The 10811-nt window shown below is 45.1% G+C and overlaps 1 protein-coding gene across 2 annotated transcripts in view; it reads left to right on the plus strand.

The window, feature by feature from the left end:
- Incenp (inner centromere protein) overlaps positions 1–7425 on the plus strand; it is a 30799-nt gene extending 23374 nt beyond the window's left edge. For both annotated transcript variants that reach the window (XM_055614049.1, XM_055614048.1), the window contains exons 13-18: positions 221–340; positions 1210–1409; positions 2649–2727; positions 2896–3003; positions 3472–3622; positions 4966–7425. In XM_055614049.1, the coding sequence (XP_055470024.1) occupies positions 221–340; positions 1210–1409; positions 2649–2727; positions 2896–3003; positions 3472–3622; positions 4966–5180 (873 nt within the window). In that variant the 3' untranslated portion in view covers positions 5181–7425. The remainder of the gene's footprint in view (positions 1–220; positions 341–1209; positions 1410–2648; positions 2728–2895; positions 3004–3471; positions 3623–4965) is intronic.
- Positions 7426–10811: the final 3386 nt, after the last annotated feature.

The raw sequence follows: 10811 nt of genomic DNA on the forward strand, positions 1-10811 counted from the left end.
CTGGAGTCTCCTCTGAGGCAAGTTGGATGCTACAAGTCTGGCCTAAGTTGTCCCAGCAGCCCTTTGTGAGTGGGCAGTCCTGAGGCGGTATGACTTCTTGTGGGCAGGAAGAAGGGTTTGTAGGGGAGTGAGTGTGCCTGCCTGTCACAGAGCTCTGGGCCCCACTCTGCATGCTCTGTGAGGGGCTGTTCCAGAGGGCACATGTAAGTGGATTCTGCAGGCTAAGGAGGAACGGCTGGCAGAGAAGGCCAAGAAGAAAGCAGCTGCCAAGAAGATGGAAGAAGTAGAGGCACGCAGGAAGCAGGAGGAGGAGGCGCGCAGACTCAGGCGGCTCCAACAGGTGCGATTAGGTGGGGACAGGGAAGAAGTTGGGTAGGACAACCACTGCCTCCATGCCATGAGGACTGGCTGGCCACGTCCATTTTGTAGAGTAGATCCTACTGGATCTTGTTGCTGACTTGAGTGTTGGGCTGTGGTGACTTTTTCTAGAAGCCAACGTGTGAGGATTAAATGTACATCTGGAGTCCGACTTCACCTCACACCTGCTATTTCTTAGCTGTGTGACCTTGGTCAGGTTACTCAAGTAGCGGAGTGATTTTGCTGATAGGGTTGTAGGTGAGAGCAAGATTCACCAATGAGTGTGAAGAATGCCGTGACTGGGGTGTGCTGAGTGTCCTGCAGGTGCCTTGTACTTACCTTCCACTCTTGAGCCTTAATGCTTAGAAGAGTTGGACCCTGTCTCTCCCTGGGAACTGGCAGTCTTCCTACTGTAGGGAACAAATGTCTGTCATTGGGGAATTGTAGTACTAATCAGTATGGTTTATTTATGCTGTGATAGACTCTCCTTAAGTGTTAATGTGTGTTAACTCAGCAGCTCCATAAGGTGCGGGTGCCACTGTCATCCCTGTTTTATATATTGGAAACTGACCATTGGGTCAGCTGGCTTGTCCTTTGCACATCCTGCTCTTCAGTCTTCACTCTTGCTTGTTAGAACTGCTGCAGCAGTTGCCACATGCCTTTTCTGTCTGCTGATGACTTGCAAAACTTGATTTGTCAAGAAGTCTGGTGGCTCAGTCCTAGTGGATGTCATTCATGGTGGTGGCCAGTGCCTTAGGAGCCCGTGCTGTGGGCAGCAGTCCTTGGCCAGCTTCTCCATGTGGGCCCAAGCCTAGCTTGAGTGTCCTGAACTTCCTTGCCTTGCCAACCCAGGAGGAAGAGGAGCGACGACATCAAGAGATGCTGCAGCGGAAGAAGGAAGAGGAGCAGGCACGGCGCAAAGCAGCTGAGGCCAAGCGGCTGGCAGAGCAGCAGGAGCAGGAGCGGCAGCTGGCTGAGCAAGAGCGTCGGAGGGAGCAGGAACGGAGGGAACAGGAACGAAAGAGGGAGCAGGAGTATCTTCAGGCCAAGAGGTGAGGCCATCCACTGACCATTTACTACTGTCCTGTGTCGGGAGCTAGAGGCGGCATGACCGTTGCTTCTTGGCGGTTCTCACCTTTTACTTGAAGGCTGGCAGGCTTTCCCTTGGCTTTAAACCAGACGCCTACAGCTGATGGACCACCAAATAGGGTTTATGTTAGCTGTGGGAGATTCAAGGGTAAAAGCTGGGGGTCACTCCATGTTTTGTACTACTCCAGCCAAATGTGCTAACTCCTGTGGTGGCTTTTTCTTAGTGGATAAAGCAGGGTGGAAGAATCTTAGGACAGACTTGTACTTCTCCATGGGGCCGCCATAGGTATCCTGGGCAGGAGGGATATTTGTAGTGCAGTATAGGACATCAAGCAGTTTTAGCTCTGGCTCCTGTGCTGCCCTTGGTGGTGATGATAGCCCAGTGACGTTTTCCCCTCATTAACATCGATTGGGACTGTGCCCACATGTGTGTGCAGACCCACTGGACCAACTGTAGTTTCCTTTCCTGCCCAACTCCTGAGGAACTCTGTCTTTGTGATAGGTACAGGCTTGATGGAGAAGTGAGGACTTCAGCTAGAAGGCTGGCTCTCAGGCCAGTATAGGGTGCGTTGTAGATTGACACAGAAGTATCCCTGGTCTTAGGGGGAGAGCCAGAGATAAAAGACTGGGAGCTATTTTGACTTTACAGCTGGGTAGTGAGGGCTGTATTTTACCCCTGAGGAGTGATGGGTTTTGTAGTTAGTAGCTCTGAGGGATGTTCTGAGCTACTGGCTCTTCAGGTTTTCTTATTTAATCCTTACTTGAATCTCTTCTGGCTTAGAAACTATCAACTCTGGAAGAAACTGGTTTGAGAGGGAAGCTAAATGACTTGTTCAGGATCAAGCTCCTGATCCTGTGGAGGTGACCACAAAGCCCAACAGCCTCTCCCGCTGTGGGTGGAGCTGAGTGCTCTGTGTTGTCACCTGTGGTAGTTGTGGCAAGGCTGGAGGAAAGGTGTTAACTCTTTCCTCCAGAGAAAGGGGAGGCTCAGGCACCTCACTGGCATGGAACTGTGTGACTGTGTCATTCCAGTCAGGCTCAGATTCTTGCTTTTGGAGAGTCCAACTGTTGAATCTAAGCTGTTGTCCAGTTGTACTGTACTATTCTTTAAAGGCATGTCCACCACGCCTAGCTTCCCTTTCTGGGATAAGAACAACACTAGGGCCCCACTACTGGTCTGACAGATTCTTGGTGGTTCTTAGGGAGATGCAGGAGAGAGAGAAAGCCCTGCGATTGCAGAAGGAACGACTTCAGAGGGAACTGGAGGAGAAGAAGAAGAAGGTAAGGGTGCTGGAAGAATGGGCTCCCTGTGGGGTCTGTACTGAGCTGTGAGCTGAGAGCATCGGGAAACCAGGGCTAGACTCTTTGGAAGGCCTGCCTTGCCACATGGGGTAGAAGTGTGGCAAGAGGTCAAGGGAGACACATATCTTGTTGCTGGCTGGATCCCAGGAAGAACAGCAGCGCCTGGCTGAGCAGCGACTGCAGGAGGAGCAGGTGAAGAAAGCCAAGGAGGCGGCAGCAGCCAAACAGGTTCTGAATATGACTGTGGATGTGCAGGTGAGGCCTGTGACCCCGTTGGGAGGGCACGATCCCTTTCTCCATTTGCTTGCACACTCAGGCTGTGTCTTAGAGCTTGAGGAGAGAGTAGGTCACTTGTTAGTCCTTTTTTTTTTTTTTTTAAATTTGGTGACAGAGTCTAGCTGTATAACCCAGGCTGACCTCATATTTATAATCCTTTTAACCTTACCTTCCCAGTTGCAGTGGTTAAAGGACCATCTGTGGTGTGGAGGGCTAGTTGAAGATCATGGTGTGTCTTGAAACATCTCTGAGGGAGGGACATGCTGAAGTGGAACAAAGCTTGCATGCTCCAAAGTGGTGTTTACATTCCCTGACTTGTTAAAAAGCTTTTCTTTTTTCTTTTTTTCCTCCTTTAGATGTTATGTAGATGACCAGTGTAGCAGTGTTCTCCAGGATTGCAGGGGAGGGGAGTTAATGACCATGTTGATTTTTTTTTTTTTTTCCTAGTCTCCTGCTTGTACCTCCTATCAAATGACTCCACAAGGACCCAAATCCTGCCCCAAAATCAGCACAGAGGACTATGGGATGGACCTAAATAGTGATGACTCTACAGATGATGAAGCCCATCCCCGGAAACCCATCCCTTCCTGGGCCAAAGGTGAGCAGGGCCCAGAGTTCTTGAAGAGGCTTAGGCTGCCTCCCTTCCTTCCTTTGCCGGGTACGGAAGTGGTGGCTTAGCTGCTGCAGGTGTACAAGCGTAGGTGCCAGTGGCTTACAGCATTGACCTGAGAGGCCTGTGTTGGGCTTTGAGCATGCACCTAGAGGTAGGAGGGTTATTCTGGCCTGAAGGCTTGAGAATATAGGATGAAGGGTGTTGAGTTCCTTTGCATTGAGTGCAGTAGTGACTGGCTCAAGCAAAGTATGTTGCTAAGTATTCTGACGTAGACTCGAGTCCCCCCATTCAGAGTCTGGCTTAAAGGATTCATGAGGCTTGGACCCAAGAAAGCATCCATGGGAGAGCATAGAACTGAGAGGGTAGCAGGGTTTGGTTGGAATGCTAAGACCTAGGAAAGGCCACAAGAAGGGGTATTTATACTGGAGCAGGATTTGTCTCCAGTCTGGGGGTTTCAGATTTATACAGGGGTGTGGGTGGGTGTGGTGCTGTTTCTGGCTTGGGTGTGGGGTCCTGCTAGGCTACTTTTTAGGATTTGCTGAACTGAAGGTTATACAGGGTGCTGACTTCAAATCCCACGGTGGGTCAGCATTCAACAGAAAGACACCTTACTTTCAGGACTGAGCTAGTTTGAACCCCACAGTAACTAGAATCTTACTTTCCTCAGACACTGATTACTGACTCATGTAAACTAACTTAAGAGCAGTAAACGGGCCAGTGTGGTCAGCAAAGTCGGCTGATGGTTGGCCTTAGGTAGGTTACTTAGTTTTTGTAACTGAAGAGGAAGTGAGTTATATTAAGACCCAACTGAGATGATTATTGCTAGTGAAGTAATTTATGAATAGAGCTGGTAGGAAGCAAGCCCAGGCTGTGTTTCCTCCTGATCCTCTAGGGTCTTCTTCGGCCTAATTGGCAGGGTTGTGCCTCCCTCAGCTCTGCTCCTTCAGCCTGCACGCTCTCCTTAGGGTCTGCGAGGTTGGTGGGAATAGCTAGGCAAGCAGGCCTAAGATCTGGAGACAGGTTTGTCTTCACACTTAGCTCTGCCATCCATCTCCCATGTGCCTTGGGTCAACTCTACAAAATGGGGAGAATAAAGTATTGCCTAAGCTAACTCCTGGGGTGCTTTCTTTGGGTTGAACTGCTAGGAGATGGAGATAAGATCATGATTGTTGTTGGGTGGGGTTGGTCAGAAGGAGGCCTCCAGAGGAGCAGATCGAGTAGGGACAGGGCGTTCTGGTGTGGAGAGGGTGGCTGGACCCTGGGTAGGTGCAGGGATCGGGGAAGCTCCCAGAGTACCAGGCAGTGATCCAGGCCTCTGGTTTCCTCAGGTACCCAGCTCAGCCAGACCGTCATCCACCAGTATTACCACCCCCCGAACCTTCTAGAGCTCTTCGGAACTATTCTGCCACTGGACTTGCAGGAAATATTTGAGAAGAGCAAGCCCCGCTACCACAAGCGCACTAGCTCTGCTGTCTGGAGCTCACCTCCCCTGAAAGCGACCAGGGTCCCCAGCAGCTTGGCCTATAGCCTGAAGAAGCCATGAGGCAGGCCCTCAGCCCTCTTGGAAGTACAGGGCCTGTGTTTGTCTGTCTTGTCTGTCTCTCTGTTTGTGTGTTGGGCTGGTGCCCTTCTGTCTGACATGCCATTGTTCAGGTATATATCAATATCCCCTACTTGTCAGGTGTTCTCAGTCCTGATTGGAGGGCAGGCTGGGGAAGAACCAGGTTCAGCACTGATCGGTCTGTAGGCAGTACTCTGTAAATAGATTATTTCAAATCAGTTGAATTTTCGTTTCTAGTGTTTATGAGATAGTTTAATAAAGTATGTACCCTGAAGCTTGCTGTGGATATTGTGAAGACTACAGCCTTCAATGGAATGTTGATCTGTAGTAGCATCTTGTATCTTTACCTGCAGTGTGCCTCAAAATCACTTGTTTGGGCCAGATGTGATTCCACCCAGAGGTTCTGATGCCAGACAGTCCATAGGGAACACCTCAGCACGTCCTGAGAGGGTACATGCTTCCTATTTGTAAATGGAGTCTATTCGTTGGGAAAGTCTTCGACAAAGCTTTGCGTCCTAGTCCCTCAGCCTGACAGATCCTCTGGTTCGGCCATGCTTGCTGCATGGGGAGTGGAAGGACTTGAGAGGGTCCTTGTGCTGGGATCTAGTCAGGAAAGGAATGCTCCTCTAGATGACATTGGGACCTGTGATTGCAAATGGGAGATTCCACCACAAAACCACTAGCTACAAAGTGAATGCTTAGCTCAGCGAAGGGTGGCCTTGGTCCTGACAGCTCCTGATGCTCTTTCCTCTGGAATTGAGGTCAGACACCTGCGATAGACAGGCCAAACTAAAACACAGTTGTTTTGGGCACACTTACAGTAAAGCCAGTTTGTTTTCCCATTACCTCCAGCAGGGCCACTCCGGGAATACTTCTGTAGCCTGAGAAGCTGACAAGCTTTCTCTGGAAACTTGTTCACTAGACCTTGGCCAATTGCTTGAGGTCAAAATACAGACTAAATACAAATTGCAGAAGTGCTTTACACAGTGAGGAAGCAGTGAACACAGTAGTCTGAAGTCTAGAAGACTCTTCCCACGCAGAGTTCATGTAGGGTTCACTCAAAGATGGTGCAAGAGTGTGCTTTACGTGTGTATTCTCACTAATAACTGTTGAGTAAACTGGAAGGAAGGTCTGTCTTAATCCACCAAATGAAACTCATTTGCCAGCACATGTATTCAGTTCTTAGAAAAGCAAAGGAAGGCAGTTCATTTACGCTGAGTCTCCCCTAGCATTTCATATTTGTCTGTTTCTTACTGTAGCTACCCTAATGACTGTATGGAGATATTTCATCATGGTTTTAATTTGCATTTTACTAATAGCTGTTGGTGAATATAATTTCAGATTCTTACTCATTGGCAACGAGTATATCTTGTTGCCAATAAAAAAAAAATACAAGTCTGTTCAAGTCCTTTGTGCATTTTGAAGTTGGGTTTTTAATTTTTTTACTGTGGCATTAATACTTTGTATTTTAGAAGCGTAGTCTTTGTTAGATGTGCTTTATGGTATTTTCCTCTGGTCTAGCCTGCAGCTTGTTTTTTTCGTTTCTGACACTTTCATAGATTTCTAATTTGGCGAGGTCTGTTTGTTACTTTACAGGTTATATACCTTTTTGATGTCATTTCTAGGAAATCCAAATACTTCCTTCTGTGTTTCCTAAAATAGTCCACAACTGACCTGGTGCATGAGATGAAAAAGAAAGCTCAGTGCTACAATTAGACATCATCTGTCTGTCCTCAAATACAAAATGGCAGTTAGCTGGAGATGATCATAAATCTCATGTACCATTGGCATGGGCCCTTCTGCTCAGATTCCTCAAGGACCAGAACTTATAGTTAAGTCTTAATCCGGTGCTTTAACTCTTCCAGCTTTGTGGGTTTTTTTTTTTTTTTTTTTTGAATTTATTTTGACTTGTATTACTTTTACCTTTTCATGTAAATTTTAGAATCAGCTTATATGTATAAAACTCTGCAGTTTTCCTGACTAGAATTTTATTGAAAACATAGATCAATTGGAGGGGAGCTTGGCACACTTGAAATCTTCTTTCACTCTGCAAATAGCATGTCTCTTATTTACATCCTTGGTTTCTGTCATGAGCATTTTGTGGTCTGAGCATATATCCTGTACATTTTCTGTTAAATATTTATTTTTGTGCAGTTATTTTAAATGGTATTGTTTTTCTGGTTTTGGTTTATACTTGTTCATTGTTGGTATATAGAAATACAGTTGGTTTTTCCATGTTGGTCTTGTACTTTGTGATGTAACTAAAGCAATACTCGGGAATTTATGGCACCATTTCCTCATGTTAGGGGGTTAAAAAAGGGTCTACAGGGCCTCAGTTGCCACTTTAAGAAGCTAGAAAATGGGCTGGAGAGATGACTCAGCAGTTAAGAGTGCTGCTGCTCCTTCAGAGGTCCTGGCTTTGATTTCCAGAATGCACATGGTGGCTCACAGCCTTAGCTGCACTTCCAGGGACTTGCTTGCCCCTCTGTCCTCCATATGAACTGTACACATTTTGGACAACACAGATAGGCATGCAGGCAGGTCACCCATACACATAAGTACATAGAAGAACTAGAAAAGGTAAATTTAAAGTAATAAGACAAAGGGCATAGGCAGGGAAGAAATCAGTGATACTAGGAAAAAAATTAAAGCAAAAGCTTGTGATTTGAGATGTTCAAGAGAACCTTTAAGTTTCTATTGAGACTCAGAAGGGGAAGGCACAGGTTACCTTGTCAGAAAGATGGGTGTCAGTACAGTTATTAACAGGTATTAAAATAGTAAAACAAACAAACAAACAAACAAAAAAACCAAACAGGTGTGGTGGTGTGTGCCCGCAATCTCAGTACTCATGTAGAGGCAGAAGGGAGTATGAGGCCAGCCAGGGCTACATAGTGAGATTTTTGTCTCAAAGTAAAACAGCACCTAAAGCAAAACAATGAGATTGTCTGAACAACTTGGAGATACAATTGACCAAATGACACATTCCCTGAAAATACAAATTGTCTCAGTTCACCTAAGAAATGGAACACCTAAGTAACCTATGAAAGAAACTGACTTTTTAGCTAATTTCTCACAAGAAATACAAGGTCTGAATAACCTGAGTAGCATTATACATTTTTATAAGAAAATAAAACCATTTCCCTACTGCCTTGCACCCATGAGGGCAGCAATGTCCAGATTCCAAGCTAAAAAACTGTTTCATTAACTTTCATTGAGTGTAAGTGAATATTTCCTTGTGTTTTTCTCTTTAGGTATTTTTGTTTGTTCTTTCTTTCTTTGGGGCCTGGAGCATGATAGCATTTCACTATGTAGCTCAGGCTGTCCCTTGACCTCAAGATCCTTTTGCCTTCAGCCTCCTAAGTGCTGATAGAATGGATGTGTGCATTCATGCCTGGCAACACAAGATTTGAAAAGTTTTAACACTTATGATACAGGTTCCCTTATGGGCAGGTAACAGACCAAATGAAATTTGTCTCAGGGATGCAAGGTAGAGTTAACATTCAAAACTCAGTGTAATTCACCATGGAAATGGAATAGGAGGAAAGTCATGACCAAGCAGATATAGGAATTAAAACTGAAAAATTTCATGCTAATACTTAAAGACTAAATAATTTGGGTTTAAGGGTAATTGTTTATGCCCCATTTTCTAATTGTACCATAATTTCAGTGTGTGCGATATAAAAGAAATACCCATTTTTTAATATAAAATCATGGGACATCAGTAAGTGAGGTCAGGATTCCTTTCACCCAAGTGTCTGCCACCATGTTAGAAAGATGCCTCGGACACTTAGGCACAGGAGTACTTGTCTTAGCAAGGAAGACAGAACCAAGGCTGGATAGGCAAGTCTCCAAGAGAAGACTTCAACATTACACTTGAGTAAAAGCTCTAGTCTGCCAAGCCTGATGGACCCAAGTTCAGTCCCTGGGACCTACGTTATGTGGTAGAAGGGGAGAATCACCTGCCAGAAATTATCCTTTGCTGTCTACAGTGGAATGAGTATGTACAAATGTGTACAAAATGTCATTCATAAAGTTTAGAACTTTGAATTGTGGTCTAGGTATGTTACAGAAGATGCTGTGTGTTTAATTTTGCCAAAAAATTTGCAGTGTGAGGTCATTATCTTTCTGTCTAATTTGTGGGGACAAATAGGTTGAACAGAATGATTTTTATTTATTTATTTTTAAAAGTATTTGTTTATTCTCATGTGTATGTGTGTGTCTGAGTGAGTTTGTGTGTACAGCATGCCAACAACAGCCCAGGGGACTCAGAAGAGGGCATTGAATGCCCTGGCACTGGAGTTGTGAATGGTTGTGGGCCACTATGTAGGTGCTGGGAATCAAACCCAGGCTTTTACCTACTGAGCCATCTCTTCAGCCCCTTTAAACTTAATTCTATTTAAATCTTTTAAAAATTAAAAACAGTTATTTTCACAAAGCATATTCTGATTGTGGTTTCCTCTACCTTATCGTTCTCCATAGTCTCCACACCTCCTTACCCTTTCAACCCCACGTCTTCTTTCTCTGTCAAGAAAATAGGCAAATAAAGAAGACAATGATAAAACAGAACAAACAAAATTAACAAAAATCTAAGAGCATGAGAAACTCAGACACACACACACAAATTGAAAATTAGAAACCGTAATATACAAGCAACAGACCAGTAAGGTTTAAAAAAAATTTCCAAACAAAGCAATATAAGATTAAAAAAAAGAACAAAACCAAAAATACCTTTGAATTTCTTCTGTGTTGGCTGGATATGGAGCCTGCTCTTGTACGCAGTGAGACTTGGAGAAACTTATTTGCTTTGTCAGTGGCTGTTCATTGGTGATAGCTTCTTGGTTGGGGATGGGAGCTCACGTCTATGAATTGCTTTCTTCCTCTTCTCTACCTTCCGTCTCTGCTTTCCTGCCTCATCCTCCAAACATGGGAGATAAGTACAGGGGGACTTCGGCCATGTGTATCTACGGTCAGTTCTGTTAAGGGCTTCACCTCGATCCAGAATGGAAGTCTATATTTTTCAGTCTGGCTCTATTGGTTCCAGTGTGGTCCTCTTCTCAGATCATTCTGTTAACTTCCCAGTATGCAGTGCTTTTCTCTGATTAGCCCTGTACAAGTGGCTGAGGGAGGAAATATATGGCTTCCCACATATTTCCTCTTTCCTCTTCTTCAATCTTTCCCCCATTTTGAGACGGTTTTCCTTTGTAGTTTAGGGCTAACCTTGAAGTCTCAGAACATCTCTTGTCTCCTTCTGGATTTCTGGGATTGTAGGTGTACACAAAGCCACACCTGGATCTAGATATTTTTGTTTTTCTCTTCATCATGCCCCTCAAAGAAGCCTCTGCATGCTCATATTGCATAGGTGGCCATTTTCTATATTCTTCACAGTTCCATAAGCATGGTGGTGCTTAGGTGGTCTTTGTTAAAGTGACATGTCTGCACCCCACAGGATGCAATGGGGTGTTCGGTGTTTGAGTCTTTTCATTGTGGAATTACCAAAGGCTATACTAGGGACTGGCATGTAGGAAATATTTGAAGAATGTTTTTTAAACTGAACCTAGCTATAAGGATTGGACTTCAGGGTGATAACATTCCATGAAGAATCTGGGAATCTGT

The sequence above is a fragment of the Psammomys obesus genome, unplaced genomic scaffold, assembly GCF_907164565.1.
Source record: "Psammomys obesus unplaced genomic scaffold, mPsaObe1.curated_primary_1811, whole genome shotgun sequence".
Lineage (NCBI taxonomy): Eukaryota > Metazoa > Chordata > Mammalia > Rodentia > Muridae > Psammomys > Psammomys obesus.